This window comes from Chiloscyllium plagiosum, unplaced genomic scaffold, assembly GCF_037043375.1.
Source record: "Chiloscyllium plagiosum isolate Xiang-an unplaced genomic scaffold, Cpla_swu_hap1 HiC_scaffold_33, whole genome shotgun sequence".
In the NCBI taxonomy this organism is placed as follows: domain Eukaryota; kingdom Metazoa; phylum Chordata; class Chondrichthyes; order Orectolobiformes; family Hemiscylliidae; genus Chiloscyllium; species Chiloscyllium plagiosum.
Window position 1 is genome coordinate 25803987 of NW_028270171.1, and position 19447 is coordinate 25823433.

A 19447-nucleotide genomic window follows, 5' to 3' on the forward strand; every position below is an offset into this window, starting at 1 on the left:
TTAATGACCTCAAAATTAAGGATCCTCTTGGAAGGAGTGATCACAATATGGTTGAATTTAGGACACAGATGGATTGTGTGAAGATAAAACGCAATACCAGGATCCTGTGCTTGAACAAGGGGGACTACAATAGAATGAGGAAGATCCTGGCTAAAGTAGACTGGAAACAATGATTTTATGGTGGAACAGTTGACTAGCAGTAGAGGACTTTCAAAGAAAATTTTCAAAGTACTTAGCAAAAGTATAATCCATGGGTGTCTAAGAAAATAAGGGAGGCTATCAAATTGGAAAAGGTGGCATACAAAGTGGCCAAAAACACCATGAAACTAGAAAATTGGAAAACTTTAAAAGGTTAACAGAAAGCCACAAAAAGAGCTATAAAGAAAACTAAGATAGAACATGAGAAAAAAGAACTAGCACAACAAAGACAGATAGCAGAAGTTTCTATAAATATATGAAATGAGAAAGAGTGGCTAAAGTAAATGTTGGTCCTTTAGAGGATGAGAAGTGGCATTTATTTACGGGATATGATGAAATGGCCGAGGCAACAAACAGGAGTTTTGTATCGGTGTTAAAGTAATAACCTGCCAGTAAGTGACAGAGGAAGGTAAGTGAGGACCTGGAAACAATTATTACAGAAGAGCTAGCATTGGGCAAGTTAATCGAGCTAAGGACGGCCCTGATGGAATGCATCCTAGGGTACTAAAAGAGATGGCAGGAGAAGTAGCAGGTGTCTTGGTGGTAATTTTCCAAAATTCGCTGGACTCCGGGGCAGTCCCAGCATATTGAAAAACATCAAATGTGACGCCACTGTTTAAAGGGCAGGTCATACTTGACAAAGCTTTTGGAATTTTATGAAGACATTTCAAGCAAGATGGACAACAGGGACACAGTGGATGCAATTTACCTTTATTTCCAAAAGGCCTCTGACAAGGTGCCGCAACAAGAAGCTGCTGCATAACATACGGATGCATGGCATTAGGGGCAGAGTAGTAGTATGGATAGAGAATTGGTTGACTAACAGGAAGCAAAGAGTGGATAAATGAGTGCTATTCTGGCTGGCAAGCAGTGACTAGTGGTGTGCCTCAGGGATGAGTGTTGGGATGGCAATTATTTACAATTTATATGGATTATTTGGAGTTGGGGAACACGTGTACGGTGTCAAACTTTGCAGATGACACTAAGATGAGTGGCAGAGCAAAGCATGTAGAGGACTGAGAAACTTTGCAGAGGAGCATAGATACTTTGAGTGGGCAAAGGTCTGGCAGATGGAATACAATACTAATAAATGTGAAGTCATACATTTTGGTAGGAGTAACAGTAAAAAAGATTACTTGAATGGCAAAACATTGCAGCATGCTGCTATGCAGAGGAACCTGGGTGTCCTTGTGCATGAATCACAGAAGGTTGGTCTGCAGGTAAAACACAATTAGGAAGGCAAATGGAATGGAGTCCTTTATTGCTAAAGTGATTGAGTTAAAAAGCGAAGAGGTTATGTTGCAGCTGTACCAGGTGCTGGTGAGGCCACACCCAGAGTACTGCGGACAGTTTTGGTCTCCTTACTTGAGAAAGGATGTATTGGCACTGGAGGGGGTGCAGAGGAGGTTCACTAGGTTGATTCCGGAGTTGAGGAGCTTGCCTTAGGAGGAGAGATCGAGTAGACTGGGATTATATTCATTGGAATTAAGAATGAGGGGGTATCTTACAGAAAAAAATGTAAAATCATGAAGGGAATAGATAAGATAGAAGTAGAAAGAATGTTTCCACAGGGTGGCAGTCAAAACCTGGACAAGAGGGCACAACCTCAAGATTAGAAGGAGCAGATTTAGAACTGAATTGAGAAGAACCTTCTTCATCCAGAGGGTTGTTAATCTATGGAATTCCTTGCCCAAGGGAAGTAGTTGACACTACCCAGTAAACACTTTTAAAGCTAAGGTAGATTTTTTTTTGAAAAATAAAGGAATTAAGATATACAGTGAATGGTGGAGCAGGCTTGAAGGGCCAGATGGCCTACTCCTGATCCTAGTTCTTATGTTCTTGAAGGGCAAGAAGATAACTGGATAATTCAGTATCTAGTATTGTGGGATTTCCTGCAACCAATAAGTTGCAATCATAATCTTCACTTTTATAAAGATAGGCAGTGATGCAAGGTCACATGACAGGAGGGCAATGAAATCATAATTATGGCATAATGTCCAAACTAAATTGTTCTGGAATGAATTTAACAAGTACCCAGAGTCATCCTTAACTCAAAGCTACTTTTTGTTGAGCTCTTTGTACCTCACCAGGATATGCATGCCCAAATTAGAATAGAAAACACCAATTTAAAATCAGCTCAATGATCTTCCAAAGAGGTTCAGAATATGAAGTCAGCATTAAAAACACACAGTACGATCTAACTATTTGTAAAATAATTTCAAATCTTAGATAGAAAAGAATGTATCAGTAAAGAATTGTTGAGACTCACTTAAATTGTGTAAATGACAAAGAAATCAATAAAACAAACCTTCAAACCAGTTATTTGTGGTCTTTAGGTCAGGAAGGAACTGGTTTTGTTAACTTATTTAAATTTGTTTCAAGTATTATTTATTTAACTAAATTTAAATTCCCCAACTGCCAAAGCATGTGAAAGATACAGCCAAGGTGGAAAAAAAATCACCGCTTTTTCGTTCCTGTGATATAGTACTGAAGATGTTTTGTGACTTGCTCTCTTGTTTACGGATAGCCAAAGCACCAGAAATGATTCAAATTTGATCGGCAGAATTCTGTCAATTTTGAAATTCTATCACAATCCAGAGTAATTCAAAGGGAATGTCTTTTGCAAATTAGCCTATAACTAAACTGAAAAGTTGAAGCTTTAGTTTTGCCATTCTTTCAACTGTTCTTCTAGGTGCCACACACACAAATGCAATTCGTATATAATCTGAAAAATGATTGTACCACATTGGCCCAAACTAAAAAGTCGACTTCAAATGCTTCAAAAATCGTGCTAATTTCAGGACAAGTAGGATCAAAACATATCTTCACCTAACCTACTTACAAGTTGAAGTAAAACAGTGAAAGTACACAGCATCTGGAAAAATAAACTAATTGTTTGGGTGAAGGCTCATATCCAGTCCCATCCACAACAAAACATTATCCAATTTTTTTTAAAACATGTGAAGGAACTGCTTTTTATTTCTAGTCATTTGTGTTCTACTTCGTTTCTGTAAAATTCTGCTATTACACAAGGCATTCTGGTAAAACGCATGTTTCATCAAAGCAAACTGGCTATAATGAGATTGACAAATTGTGGATGCTGTTTGGATAACACAACCTTTCTACTGAACAGGTTTAGTGATCTTCTACAGCATGATTTTCTCTAGCAGTTTTCCATGGCACGATTTTCTATAGCGTGGTTACAAAGGGACGCACTGTCACATTAGTCTCACGACAGAGAAGATAGTGGTAGTTTAACCTGAGGGTTATGATAACTCAGGTACAAGGAGAGGTCATGAAGGAAGTTCCTTCATGGTAGCCTCAGCCAGTGCAGGAACTGAACCCATGCTGTCGCCATCACGCTACGTCACAAACTGGCCGTCCAGCCAACTGAATCAATAATAGACACTGAAGGATAAAATAATAAGAAATCTACAATTCTTACCTTTATGTTTAACAAGGGAATATGAACTAGAATATTAAAAAAGCTGACAGTTTAAAGTAAGTATTCACACAGATACAAATCTCCCATATTCTGGTAAGTACTCTGAGGCTGCCGTGGGACTCAATGTCATGCATACCGAACCAGAAGCTTGCAGTTCTGAACCCTTGTGTAGAACTGACTGACCTCAAATAGCTACAATAAGCTTCAGACATTGAGCTGTTAAAATTTAAGGCAGGAAAACATCCGATATTCAAGTTAGATTAATGTTCAGTAAGATTTGATCAAGAGAAAAACTGTAGACACAAGACCATCCTGATGCACTCCACACCCTTCCCTGCACAAGGTTTACATCACTTGCACAAAACTAAAAAGAGTTGCTGTATCAGAGAAACACAGGATTATACAAAAAGGAGATCTGGGGATAAGGACTTTGTCCCAGATCTCAATATTGATACAAGATATATGACCTAAATTTCCTTCCTAGTGATTTCAAGATGCAATAGCTTTCATAATTGCAAAGCACTTACTGGATCAACAAATGCCAACAGTAAAACATTTATGACTTGACAATGTCTGAAACTAATCTTGGCAGCTACTAGGTCACATTCATAATTCAAGTGTCACTCCCAACATATCATTCAACAAATGGGTTGGTTCCCATAATATACTCCTGCAGCTTGAGTCAACAGGATGCAAACAGAACTATTCTTTAATTAGTATGTTTAGCAGATGTTTCTTCCCCAATTTCTTTACAGCTGCTCAACACTTATTCAGTGCTGAAGCACATCTTCCCATTCATTTTCTTTTTTAAAAAAAACAGACCGCTCTTTTCCATAATCTGATAAATTAGAGACAGCAATTAATGCCTTTTCACAACTGTGAACTTTACTTTAAACCATTCTTTCCATTTGACACCAAGTGCAATCTAAGTATGTTCCATTACTATCCAAGTAAAAAGTGGGACAGCCCAAGTTTACAGATTTGTTGAAGTCGTAGGTTTCCGAATGGGAAAAAAACTCAAGATAGAGCCAGATAACAAGATGGTGGGGTCCAGTTACATGAAACGTTATTGGGTGGATGGGGTTGGTTAACAGAAGATACTAAAACGTTTCCAGAACAATTAAAAGGTCTGCAGCAGGCAAAGGCTCATGAAGCTAACTTCAACCACAGCAGTTAAGGAAGACAAACAGGAGGAAGAACATAGCAAGCCAGGCAGCATCAGGAGATGGAGAAGTCAATGTTTCGGGTGTAACCCTTCTTCAGGACTTTGGGAGTTAAGGAGATAACTATCAGATGGAGGCAGTCAACACAGGTCTAAGGGTGTTATACTTAAATGCACACAGTATACAAAATAATGAGGTTGAAGCACAGACTGAAGTTGGGATTCGTTGGCAGTTATGTTGCAGATATCACAGACTTGGCAGCAAGGGGAACTAAATATCCAAGGATATACACCTTGGATATGCAGATGAGATGGGGTTGTTTCATTAGTAAAAATGAAATTAAAGTAAATACCGAGTCAGAAGGTGCAGAGTCTGTCTGGGTAGAGTTGAAGAGCCACTGAGAAAAAAAGACTGATGGGAATTGCTCCATAGAATCCCTACAGCGTGGAAACAGACCATTTGGCCCAACAAGTCCACACGACCCTATGAGGAGTAACCCGAGACCCATTCCCTTACCCTATTACTCTACATTTACCGCTGACTAATGTGCCTCACCTACACATCCCTGAACACTATGGGCAATTTAGCATGGCCAATTCACTTAAATTGCACATCTTTTTATTGCGGGAGGAAATCAGAGCACCCCAATGAAACCCGTGCAGACACGGAGAAGGTGCAAACTCCACACAGACAGTTGCTCAACGCTGGAATCGAACCCAGATCCCTGGCACTGAAGCAGCAGTATTAACCACTGAGCGACTGTGCCACTCTCCCACTGAGCCACCCTATAGATATAGAGGTGGACTGGGAAAAGTCAGGTTGGTAGTAAATCCTAAGAAATAGAATTTGTGCGATGCCCGAGATGGTTTTTGAAGCAACTTGTGGTAGAGTCCACAAGGGAACAGCCAATTCTGGATTTGGTGATGCATACTGAGGCAAACTTTATTAGGGAGCTTAACATGAAGGAATTCCTAGGGGGCAGTTACCATAATATGACAATTCACTCTGCAGTTTGAGGAGGAAAGAAACCAGAATCAGATGTGACGGTATTACAACTAAATAAAAGTAACTACAATGACATGAGGGAGGAGTTAACAAGAACTGATTGGAAGGGATGCCAAGCAGAGAAGACAGTGGAGCAGCAATGGCATGGGATTCTGGGCATAATTCCAAAGCATACATGTAAGCGTCCAACAGGAGATTGGCAAAGTTATCAATGAATATTTCCCCTGTTTACCATGGAGAAAGACATGACAACTTGGGAAACTTAATGGTGATATCTTGACCAGATATATCCAAGAAACCTAACAAGGCCAAAGAAATCTTGCAGCCCTGACTGATATTTTTGCATCATCATTAGCCAAGGGAGAGGTCCCAGAAGACTGCAGGTAAGCGAATTTTGTGCCATTGTTCAATAACGGCTGCAAAGAAAAGCCTGGGAACAATAGACCAGTAAGTCGCGAGAGAACGAGAGCAGGCCTCACAAATTTGTTAGGGTTCTTGGTGAAGTCACCAGGAAGGTTGTCCAGGACAGGAGATGTAGTCTATATAGATTTCAGTAAGGTCTTTGGTAAGGTTCCACACATAGGCTGCTCTGGAAGGTTACATCACATGGAATCCAGGGCGAGCTGCAAAACTGGATACAAACTTGGCTGGATAGTAGCAAGCAGAGGTTAATAGTGGAAGGATGCTCGTCAGACATGAGGCCTGCGACTAGTGGAGTGCCTCAGGGCCTATTACTGTTTGTTATCAATATCAAATGATTTAGATTAGAATGTACACGACATGATTAATAAGTTTACAGATGACACTAAAATAGGAGGTATCTTGGATAATGAGGAACATTATCAGAAATTACAGCAGGACCTTGATCAGATGGAGAAGGTGGGTCAAAAAACAGCAAATGAAATTTAATCTACGTAAGGTCTTGCATTTTGAAAACTCAAATCAAGGTAGGAGTTTAATGGTGAATGGTAGCACCTTAAGGAACGTAATGGAACAGAGGGACCTTGGATTTCAGGTACACGATTCTCAAAGTGGACAGTAGACAGGAAAATGAAGGTGGCTTTTGGCACACTGGCCTTCATCATTCAAAGGCACTGAGCACAGCAATTGGGAAGTCATGTTGCAGTTGTACGGGACGTTGGTGAGACTACACTTGGAATATTGTGTTGTTTTGGTCCCCTTGGAGGTTATTAAACTGGAAGGAGTAATTTATAAGGATGCTGCCAGGACTCAAATGTCCGAGTTATAAGGAGAGGTTGGACAAGCTAGGACTTCGGAAACTTGAGGGGGGGGGGATCTTATAAAAGTGTATAAGATCTAAGAGGCATGGACAGGGTGACTGCACTCAGTCTTTTTCCCAGGGTAGGAGAATCAAGGACTACTGGACATCATTTTAAGATTAGAGCGCAAAGAAAAAAGGGAACCTGAGGGGCAACTTTTCTTTTTACACAGAAGGAGGTATGTATATGGAACAAGCCGCCAGCAGAAGTGGTTGAGGCGGGTACATTAACATTTAAAAGCCATTTGGACAAATACATGGGTAGGGAATGTTTAGAAGGATATGGGCCAAGCACAGGGAAATGGTCTTAGTGTGGATGGACATGTTAGTTAGCGTGGGCCAAAGGGCCTATCTCTGTGCTGTAGCGTGGTATGACTATTTTCTGGCACGTGTGGACTGGTTCTACAGGCTGCAAGGCCTTGTCTGGAGGCCTGTAGTTCTGGGTTTTGTAAATCAGCGAGGACATACTTTCTCTGGAGAGGCTGTATTGATGATTTAGCAGTATTACACCAGGGAAGAATTAAATTATTAAAAACAGGTTGCACAGTGTAGGCTCCATTTCCTTTGAACATAGAAGATTTAAGAAGCTTGTCCAATCTCTCCTTATAAATCCAGACCAGGAGGTTTTGCTGAAAACATACATGACAGTAGTCGGATCAAGAAGAGTTGAAAGGGTAGAGAGGGAGAAAAACTATTTAATCTGGTGGCAAGAGTTCACATTAGAGAGGGGATGACCTTGAAGTTAGAATTAGGGTGATATCAAAATAACCTTTTCTAACAAAAAGGTGATGGAAGTTTGGAATTCTTTGCCCATCTCCTTTCCCCAAGCCCAAAATACACCTCGTGGTCAGAGATAAACTGAATGTTTTGTAACAAGGATTGACAGATGTTTGTTCAATAAAGGTATAAAAGCTTACGGAACCCTCTGGGTAAGTGGTATGAAAGTGTACTGCAATCACTATTTAATTGAACAGGGTTGAAGAGCTGGTGGCCACATACTCAGCTTGTGTTGTCACTCATACTTTAAGGCTTCAATCTTTTGAGATCAATTACAGTTGAATGAAACTTGTATATTATGTAAATCATAACTTCAGGCCTTTTTACAGCTCTTTACAGCCAATTAATTACTATTGAAGCCCCACTTCAATGTTTCAGGTACAGCTGCAAATATGCACACAACAAATGCCATAAACAACAATATGATAAGAATCAAATCATGTATCATAAAAGCCATAAAGACGTAGAAGCCCATCGAACCTGCTCTGCACCTAAATGAGATCCTGGCCGATCAGATCACCCTCCATTCCACTTTCCAGCCTTATCCCCGTAACCCTTGATTCCCTTATTGATTAAAAATCTGTCTATCACAGCCTTGAATATACTTGACTCAACCTCAACAGCCCTCTGTGGTAAAGAACTCCACAGATTCACAACCCTCAGAAGAAATTCCTCCTCATTCTCCGTTTTAAATGTGCAACTCTTATTCTGTGATTATGCTCTCTGATCCTAGACTGCTCCCACAAGGGGGAATAATCTTTGTCAAGTCCCCGAAGAACCGTGTATGTTTCAATAAGGTTGCCTCTCATTCTTCTAAATTCCAATGAGTACAGGCCCTACCTACTCAACTCTCCTCAAAGGAGTCCCTGCATACTGGTATCAGTCTAGTTTCCTTCTCTGGAACGCTGCCACTGCTAGTATATCTTTTCCTTGGATAAAGAGCCCAAAACTTCACTGTATTAGAGTTTGACTGCCTTGTATGTTCTTGGCAAAACCTCCCAGTCTGGAGTTATAAGGAGAGATTGGACAAGCTAGGACTTCTTTCTTTAGAGTGTAGGAGACTGATAGAAGTGTATAAGATCATAAGAGGCAGGGATAGGGTTAATACACTCAGTCTTTTTCCCCAGGGTTGGGGAATCAAGTACTAGAGGGCATCAGTTTAAGATTAGAGGAGAAAGAATAAAAGGTAACCTATGGGGCAACTTTGTGTTTTACAGAGGGCAATATGCATTTGGAATGAGCTGCCAGCGGATGTTTGTTTGAGGCAGGTACATTAACAGCATTTAAAAGGCATTTGGACAAATACGAGAGGAAAGGTTTAGGAGGATATGGGCCAAATGTAGAGAAATGGAGTTAGCATGGACAGACATTTTGGCCAGCATGGACCAAAGGGCCTGTGTCTGTGCTGTAGGACTGGCTCATTCAGGAGAAAGAGTAGAAATTCATCCAAAAGGATGAAGACACATTAAGGGGCAGAGGAGACAAACACAGCTGATAAGCGACAGCATAAAAGCAAAAGAAAAGGCATACAATAAGAGATTAGTGGGAAGAGAAGCCTTTAAAAACCAGAGTATAACTATAAAAGCAATAGAGGAAAAGATGAAGATGATCTCATTGAAACTTACAGAATATTGAGAGGCCTGGATAGACTGGACATAGAGAAGATATTTCCACTAGTAGGAAAGATAGGACAGCCTCAGATCGAAGGGACAGCCCTTTAAAACTAAGGCAAGGAAGAATTTCTTCAGCTGCAAGGTGGTGAATCTGTGGAATTCATTACCAAAAAAAGGCTGTGGCAGCAAAGTCATTGCGTGTATTAAAGACAGAGATTGATCGGTTCTTGAAAGGTCAATGGATCAAGGATTACAGGGAAAAGGCAGGAGAACAGGATTGAAAAACATATCAGTCATGGTCACTCCTGAGCCCCATCTCTGTAATTACTTAGACAGTCCCAAGCGCAGAGTTCATCTGCATTTCCCGTTAGGCCTTTTGCACTGAAATAAATTTATCAGTCCTACCTTGTTCTGTTTAGTTCCTGCCGACTTGCTCTCTTTCCCAACTGTACCAGTTTCAGATTGATCTCCTCAGAATTTCTCAAGAGCCACCCACCTTACTGGACATGGAGAAGATATTTCCACTAGTAGGAAAGATAGGGCAGCCTCAGAGTGAAGGGACAACCCTTTAAAACCAAGGCATACTGATCCTCCCGAACAGCTCTAGCAAATCTCCCTGTCAGTATATTAGTCCCATTCCAATTTAGGTGCAATCTGTTCTTATACAGGTGACCCCCGCTCTCCAAAAACCGTGTTCCAATGAAACCGTTCGCAAGCCGAAATGGCATAAAGCAACGAAGCAATTACCATTAATTTATATGGGAAAACTTTTTGAGCGTCCCAGACCCAAAAGAAATCTACCAAATCATACCAAGTAACAAGACCTAAACTAACACTAACGTATAGTAAAGGCTGGATGTTAGGGTGGTGGAAAATATAGGAGGGAGGGGAAAAGGGTGATCAATTAACATCTAATCATCGTCTGAATCCAGGAGAGTAGGCAAGTCACTAACATCCACACTTTCGTTTATGCCTGCCTGCCTGGATTTTGAAGGTCGAGGTTTGTCGAGGTTCTGCTGTGGAAGGCTTGAAATAAGACAGTACATGCTTGACTGCTTAACCTCACGCATTCTTCAATCATACAGTTCTCTGTAGGCACTCAAAACATCTGCAAACCTGCCCTAAATTTACATGCCCTTTCAAAATTGAAGTCACACTTTTCCATAATCATTGCAGCACTGTTGATCATAGCAAAAATCTCATGCAAGTGCTTCATATTCAGTTTCTGGATGACTTCACTTTCGGGCTGTTCACTATTGTGTTCGGTTTTGATTTGTACCCTTTCCTCTTGCAAGTGCATCAGTCTTCAGCTGTCAGTTCTTGGTCATGGGATTCCAAAACCTCTTCAACATCATCTTTGTCAACTTGCACAAATCCAGCCTCCTTAGCCAAAGTCATTATTGCCATATTTATTGTTGTTGATTCGAAGCCTTTAAAATCATTCACTGCTTCAGGAGAGTTTTCTTCAAACATAATTTCTCAGAGACTGTTAGCCTATCAAGAGCATCTCCAAGGTTGGGTGATTGCCAATTTTATACTGTTCTGTTTCCTGATCTCTTGCAAAAATGCTTTTGAGTTGCCATCTGTCAATGGCACTTACAATAAAACACCACATTTTGTGTAAAGTAAGCCTTAATTGTGGTTATTAGGCCTTGGTCACATGGCTGCAGCAACAACATATTTGGTGGTCAGAACACAACACTAATGTTACCGCCATACTTGATGCTAGGTGGATGAACAACACAATTATCGACAATCACAAGACACCTATTATCCTAGTTATTTTTTCTAGCGTGTCTTTCAACAAAAGGACTAATGTATCCATTCGTACTCAAAGAATTATTTGAGAATTCCAACCACTTGGATGTGAATGAAACAACAGGAAGTGTATTCTTAGCAAGTTCTTTAATGGCCCTCAGATTTTTTTGAATGGTACACAAGTAGAGGCCTAAGGTCGGCCTCACCAGTAGTGTTAATAATTAGGGGAAACCTGTCCTTCGATGCCTTGTGTCCGTTATCCTGCTCCTCTTCTATTGAAATAAAAGTCTTGCTTGGCAATTTTTTCCAATAAATTCCAACTTCGTCACAATTAAACATTTGCTTATACAAAAACCTTCTGTAATTATTTTCTTCAGTTCTTCTGGGAACTTTTTGGCAGCTTCAGTATCAGCCAAAGCACTCTCTCCAGTAACCTTTAAGCTATGATGATGCCCTTGCCTCAAAAACCAATCACCCATGGCTACCTTTAAATTCCACATTCGCAACACTTTCATCACCATCGCCCAGTGCTTTGTTTCAGCTAATTAAAAAGACTGACTGATTTCACCTCAAGTATAAGGCAACTTAACAGAACACCACACTTTGTACACCCATCAATCCAGTCAAGCAATAGACTTATCATTTTATTCATTATTGGATGCCGACTAAAAGAGACCACTTTGCTGTTAGAAGAACTAATAGCAACTTCAGCCACTTTCTCTTTGCGTGTAAATAGTATGAATGGTGGACACAGGCAAGTTCAACACACGCACAATGTCTTTATTTTGTTGATCAAGATTGAAACACTTAATTATGTCCAGTTTTATGCTAAGCATTACAGCATTATGAGCTCTCTTAGGCTTTTCTGATACCTTAGGACATATCTTGCTAACCAGATGCACACAAGAGAGATAAAGCACAGATGCTCACACAGTTCAAAGCCATGGCAACTTGATGTGGAGTGTAGTTCCTGGGAAAGATGCTTGGCAGTACCACTCTCGTTGTGCGCTTTTTCGTAAAATCCTCTTTCAATGAGTGAAAACAGGTACTAAAGTTGTTCTTTTGTAAAAAAGCAAATTGGCATAAAGCGAACATTCGGAAAGCAGGGGTTACCATGTGATCTGACAGACTCCTGACAGAAGAATCTACAGATGAAATATTCCTAACAGAAGTATCAGTGAAGACTTGCCTTATGAAGAAAGATTGAATAAGCTTGGATTTTTCTCTACGGAGAGAAGGAGGAAGAGAGAGACCTGATCGAGGTACACAAGATAATGAGTGGAGTAGACAGAGTCAATAGCCAGAGACTTTCCCGCAGGGCAGGATTGACTGGTACGAGGGGTCATAGTTTAAGATATTAGGAGAAAGGTATAGAGGAGACATCACAGGTAGGTTCTTTACGCAGAGTGTTGTGAATGCATGGAATGCGTTGCCAGAGGTGGTGGTGGAAGCAGCGTCATTAGGGACATTTAAGCGACTGCAGGACACACACATGGAGTTGAGGGGTGCGTAGGTCAAGTTATTATATTTTACATTAGGATTAAACCTCAGCACAACATCGTGGACCAAAGGGCCTGTTCTGTGCTGTACTTTTTATATTCTAAGACAAAATTCTGAAAGATGCGTAACCTGGCTCTACCTTCAGAGCCTAACTTCTATTGTGTTTATATAAGTGGGACTTATATTTATTGAAATATCATACCATTAGAATCTTGCATTATTCAGGAATAGTTAGTAGTTAGAGTGAAATTGTTCAGTCTGTTAATAGTTGAGTTCATTTGTTCACTATTAAGAGTTAGGTAAATAAATTGTTACTTGTGGATTACACCCCTCACACTCCTTTTTAATAAATTAAGAGGTGCTCCTCTTTGGGTTATTCTGTTTTAGTTTTCAAAGGTGGGTCCACCCCTGCTTTTAAGCCCTCAGCTTCTTCCTCACCAACAGACCTATCAGTTCCTATCCACCAATACCTTCCTGTGCCTCACCAAACTAGTCCACACCCTCACTTGTTCAGTTTCCTCCAAATCCAGGGGGTGGCCATGGGCACTCAGATGGGCCCCGCTCTTTGTCGGCCACGTCAAACAGATCCCCTCAGTACCTACTCAGGCACTGTGCCCCAACTCTTCTACCATTAAGTCAATGACTGCATTGGTGCAGTGCCCAACACCCAGGTGGAACTGGAGCAGTTCATCGACTTCACCCACAAGTTCCACCTCGCGCTCAAATTCACTTGGTCCATCTCTGACACCTCCCCTTTCTTGACCCCTCAATTTTCATTTCCAGTGACAGTGTTCAGATGGATGTTTACAAAACCCACACTCTCACGACTACCTGGACTATACCTCCACCCACTCAGTATACTACAAAGAACGCTATCCAGTTCTCCCAAATTTCTCTGCCTCCAGCACATCTGCTCAGACATGGAGATATTCCACTCCCAAGCATCCCAGATGTCCACCTATTTCAAACAACGTGCTTTCCCCACTTAATCATCCAGACAGTCTGCCACTCCCTGTTCCACTTCTCTAATCCCACACAATAAAGACAGAGTCCCCCTTGTCCTCACCTACCACCCCACCAATCTCTGCATCCAACACATCATCTTAAACACTTCTGCCAACTCCAACTAGACCCCACCATCAAGGAATCGTCCCCTCCCGACCCTTCTGTCTTCAGCAAGGACTGTTCCATTTGCTAATCTTTGATTTGTCCCACTCTTCCCACCGACAACCCGAACTCCCAGAAACCTTCCCTTGCAACTGGAACAGATGCAAAACCTGCTGTCACAGCACCCCTCACTTCCATTCAGGGCCCCAAACGGTCCTTCCAGATAAGATAGAGGTTCACCTGCCTCTCCTCCAACCTAGTTAACTGGGTCTGGTGCTCAGAATGTGGTCTTCTCTATATCAGAGACCAAACATAAACTATGGGATCGTTTCATCAGGCAGCCTACAGCCTGAAGGACTCAAGATTGAGTTCTCAGGTTTCAAATAATCTCCCTTCCCATCGCCCAACTCCCTTTCCAGCCCCTTGCCCTCCTTTCCACTCCTGTCAGCCACCCGCTGGATACATCCCTCCCACTGACCAAACAGGTCTCAATGGCAGACATTGAAATCTCCCTCCCAAAATACATTCTGGGCCCTTGCCAAATTCAGTACAACTTTCAAGTATTGTTCCACTTGGGGAAGCAATGATTATTAGCCAAGGAAAGATAATGCTTGGTAATCAGGAGGCTACCTTGCCCATGTTTGATCTGGTGCCATGAGACTTCATGCAGTCAGAAGTTCCACATTAAGGATTCTCAGGGCAACTCCCTCCCAAATGTATAACGCTGTCATCAGCTCAGCTGGGCCTCTTCTGAGAATGAGACAGGATATATCCAGGGATGATGGTGACATCTGGGATATTGTCTATAAAAAGATACGATTCTGAGAGTATACTATATTAGACTGTTCTTTAACTAGCTTGAGAGTCAAGTCTCGCAATTTTGGCACTAGCCCTCAGGTTAGTCAGAAGAACAGGAATACAGGGCTATTTCTGCCATTGCTGTTTCCAGTATCTAGGTTGATGCTCTGATCTGTCCGGTTTCAGTTCTTTTTGTCAGATAGTCTAGCAGTTGTTACAAACTAGTAGCCTGCTATACCATTTGAGGGCTGTTAAGAGTCAACCACATTGCTGTGGGTTTGGAGTCAGATGCAATCCAGACAAGGCAAGGATGGTAGTTTCTCTCCCTAAAATGAAATTATTGAACTAGATGGATTTTTCAAAAACAAAAAATAATGGTTTCATGGTAATTAAACTCTTAATTCCAGATCTTTTCAAGTTCATGGCAGGATTTGAACCAAGATCACCAGAACATTACCCGAGTCTCCAGATGAATTGTATCACAATAAGTCACTAGACCATCACCTACTCCAATGGCAGAACAGATTCTGTGGGCCAAGTAGTTAGCCCACATTAAAAATACTTTGTTTTGGTGCCCTCAAATGTTGGAGATATCCAAAGACAGGAAGAGTTATTTGATTGATGCCCATATTTAATAGATTTTTTAATCTGGAAAGGACAAGGGACTTGGAGCTTTTTACATTCAAAAACTAACCGAGTTAAAAATTTCTGCAAAATAAAGTACAAGGTTCATCCAAAGAAAAGGCCTATTCAAATGAGATTGGAAAAGGACTAATGCATCAGTACAGATTAACAAAGAATGACAAGGGGGTATTTCTCCAAAAGCTTTAAGGTGGTGTTTGGACATTGGCAAAATAGGTAGCCTAGAACCAAGAATCAGTCTCAGAATAAGGAGTCAGCCAGTCAGGTTCGAAATAAAGAAATTTCTTCAGTGAAAAAGGTTGCAATCATTAGGATTCACCATCCCAGAGCAGAATGGATACTTCATTGTCAAGATATATTGAAAGGCAAAACTTCATACAGATTTGAATACAAAGGGAATCAAGGGATATGGTATGTGCTAAAAGGCAGAAAACCAGCCACTGATCTTACTGAATGGGGAAACAGACACAGTGAGCCAGATGGTTTACAATTCCTTTGGTCTTACAGATTATGAAAGAAGGTGCTAGGAAGTATTATTTCATCAGGGGCAGATGTTGGTGTGGCATTAATTTCAATGTTTTAGCAATCCAGAAACCCAACATAATGCTTAGGTCATGGGCTTAAGTCCCACAACAGCAATTAATGGAATTTAAATTCAGTTGATCAAATTTATGTTAAAAGTTAGTCTCAATAATGCTGACCATGACAATCATCACAGATTGCTGAAACAAATTTAGCTAAGAAAATCTGCTTTTTTAAAATTCAGTCCACATGCTCCTCCAGATCCAATACGTGATTAATTTTTTAACCTGCCATCCAAAATGGTCAAGGAAGTCACGCAGTTCTAAGGGCAGTTAGAGACAGGCAAATGCTGATTTTGCTGGTCACATCCAAATAAAGAAAAAAAAGCTAACATACACTTTGGAAACATTAACTTTTGTAAAATGTATGGACTTGCTTCATTTCCTTACATCAAATTACATGGTGCTACAGAAGATAGCTGAATTAATTGAGACTAGTGAAAACAGTCACCATGCAACTTTATTAAATATCTTCAAGGTTTGGAAAGAAATGTACCCAGAGTTATTGTAAATTCAGTTATGTTATCTTTCCCTTCCAAAGGGAAAGAGTTGACTGATATGGCTTGATATATATTTCACCAAGAAAAGGAGACAAGCTTACAGGCCAGTGATTTTATGTTTCCCCTACCTTGTATGCTCATAAATCAGAAATACTAGGAATACAGATTGAAAATACATATTAGGATGGCAAAAGATAATCACTGAACAATGTCATAAAATTCAATAAAATTGAGTAACTGTTAAAGTACTTACATAGATTAGCCCTGAGTAGTAACGTTCTTTCAAATTGTGTAGTACAGAAGCCTCATTCAGACAAGTCAGCTCTGCCATGTCTTCAACCTTGGAGAACTTGGGTGGGTTCATCTTCTGGATGTCATCCTTGTTGACTTTGACTTTTTTGCCATTTTCTACCAACTCAACTAGTGCCTCATCACCCATTTCCTCCTTGAGGCTTGCAGCCTCAAATCCATTACGTTCTGAGGGCACCCACACCAGTTTTTTTGCTGCCCAATCAGCTTGTGTCAATGGGTTATTGATGACATTTTTGTCCACATAAAGATACCGCTCTGCATCTCGTCCAGCCATGATGAACTGGAGACCTGAAATTTAAAAAAAAAATTGAAGTTACCCACATGTTGGGGAGCTGCACTTCTAGCAATGATTCTAACATCATTCCTGCCTTTCAGAGTACCACTCAACCGATTTCCTAATCAGGTCAATAACCTTTTTCAATTCAATGTGGCCAACTTCAGCTACTGATGTCTTAGAAGGGAATTTTGATGGGAGAGGGGAGAGGGGAGAGGGGAGAGGGGAGAGGGGAGAGGGGAGAGGGGAGAGGGGAGAGGGGAGAGGGGAGAGGGGAGAGGGGAGAGGGGAGAGGGGAGAGGGGAGAGGGGAGAGGGGAGAGGGGAGAGGGGAGAGGGGAGAGGGGAGAGGGGAGAGGGGAGAGGGGAGAGGGGAGAGGGGAGAGGGGAGAGGGGAGAGGGGAGAGGGGGTTACAGAATATTTGACAACTTTATTCCTTCGGCAAAGGCAATTTAGCAGTTATTATTCTCACATGCTGTCTCTCTCCAGTTTAGAAGAAAGAAACAATCTCACTTGATTTTTCAAAGGAAACCTTCCTGTCTAAGATGTCACCCTAGAGAATTCAAGCTTTTAGCTCCAACAGTCAGTAAAAGTCACCAACTAACAGAACACAAAAGCAAAATACTTTTGGTTTGGAGAGAGCCTGTTGCTGCCAACTGCTGATTCTTTTAAAAAAGACCCAGGGAGAACTCAAAACTGTTTACCAACTGTATGAACGAAGGGAGCCATTTTGGCATCATTGTGACAATATCCCTCTATGGAGAACAGGGCAGAACATATCACTTAAAAGATACAGTATCATCATAGAGATAGGAGCCATTACAATATGGAGTCTGAAAGGACAACCAAAGGCAAGCAATACTGCCTGCCCCAGATCTGCTGCAGATGTTTATGCCACCCAGGAATGACAGTTCTGCTAAGGTGAACCAGATGAACCAGAGTAAATGCTTTGGTGGGTATGTTGCTGACAAGGGCACATATCTGTGAAGACATGAAGCCTCTGTGCTGGGTGTAGTGTGTGGTGGCAACAAGTTGCTGTCTGTTGCAGCCTGTAGCCAAGCTGTTCAGGAAACAGGGAGCTGACTGGCAGGACTTCACATTAGCCCTGCTCTGTAAGCCCCCCTTCCATTGTAGCCTAGGAAGTTGAGGGGTGACCTCGTAGAGGTTTATAAAGTCATGAGGGGCATAGATAAGGTGAACAAGCAAGGGTGAAGGAAGCTCAAAACTAAGGGACATATTTTTGTACGACAGCAGAGAGTTTTGAAAAGAACATGAGGGGCAACTTTTTCAAAACCATGTGATACGTGTGTGGAGTGAACTGCCAGAGGAAGTGGTGGATGCAGGTACAGTTACAAGGTTTAAAAGACTAATGGATAAGTACAAGAACAGGAAAGATCTGGAGGGATACGGGCCAAATGCAGGCAAGTGGGACTAGATTAGTTTGGGAACATGGTTTGAAAGGATCTGTTTCCATGCTGTATGACTCTCAATATTTAGATGAAAGACTTGCAACCATAGCAGACAAATACTAGGAAATGGAATTAGAGTAGATCAGTACTGGACAACTCTATGGTGCCCACCACTGAAGACTGCTTCAAAACCATGCATGCTTTCCTGCATTTGTGCATAACGCCGTATGTACACACTACGTAATGCCATCATGTGTTTGGCACTGTCCATTCCCTAGTAAGCACGCAATTTGCTCACAATTGTCAGTGATAGCATCGCTGCTATTTATTTCAGCCAGGACCGTATTTGTAAAGTGAAAGCCAGACCAAATAGGGAAAGCAATTTTCTTCCCTAAAAGAATGTTAGTAAACCATCTGGGATTTTTCCCCCAACAATTGAAAGTGGTTTCATGGTCATCATTAGCCCTTTAACTCCAGATTTTATTGAATTCAAATTCCAGCATCTGCCATGGCAGGGTTTGAATCCATGTCCCCTGAATATTACCTGGGCCACTGAATTAACTGTTCAGCGATAATACCAACAGTCCATTGCCTCCCCCCAATCCTGGAGTCAACAATCAAATAATTAGAAGATTAGAAGGGAGTTGAGGAAATTATTTTTCACCCAGAGGGTGAAGGAGATTGGAAACATACTGTCTGAAAAAACATGACACAGGCAGAAAGTACATCCATAAATGTGATAACACATTAGAAATACCGCTACCTATAGGGGTACAGAACAAGACCTGGAAAATTACATTAGGTTGGATAGTGCTCTCAGCCAGCACAAGTATGATATTCTGGTTGGTTTCCTCCCACACTATATAATACTGAACTATTGAGTGAAATAGCCCAAAGCAAGGAGCTATAAATTTGGTAAAAGCCCATACAGACTGATACAATGTCAGCTCTTCACAAAAAGGGGTATGGAAGTCTGGAGCACTCCCATAACTAGGTTAATTGTTAGGCACAAGTATCAGAGTCAGAGGTCTACAGCACAGCATAAAGCCTTCAGCCCAGTGAGTCTGCGTCAATCAAAATCAACCA

General features: G+C 41.3%; 1 protein-coding gene across 2 annotated transcripts in view; it reads right to left on the reverse strand.

Annotated features, from left to right (window-relative positions):
• LOC122542322 (myosin-9-like) overlaps positions 1–19447 on the reverse strand; it is a 169611-nt gene that overhangs the window by 139671 nt on the left and 10493 nt on the right. For both annotated transcript variants that reach the window (XM_043679971.2, XM_043679970.2), the window contains one exon: positions 16620–16966. In XM_043679971.2, the coding sequence (XP_043535906.1) occupies positions 16620–16952 (333 nt within the window). In that variant the 5' untranslated portion in view covers positions 16953–16966. Of the gene's footprint in view, positions 1–16619; positions 16967–19447 lie in introns of those variants that run through there.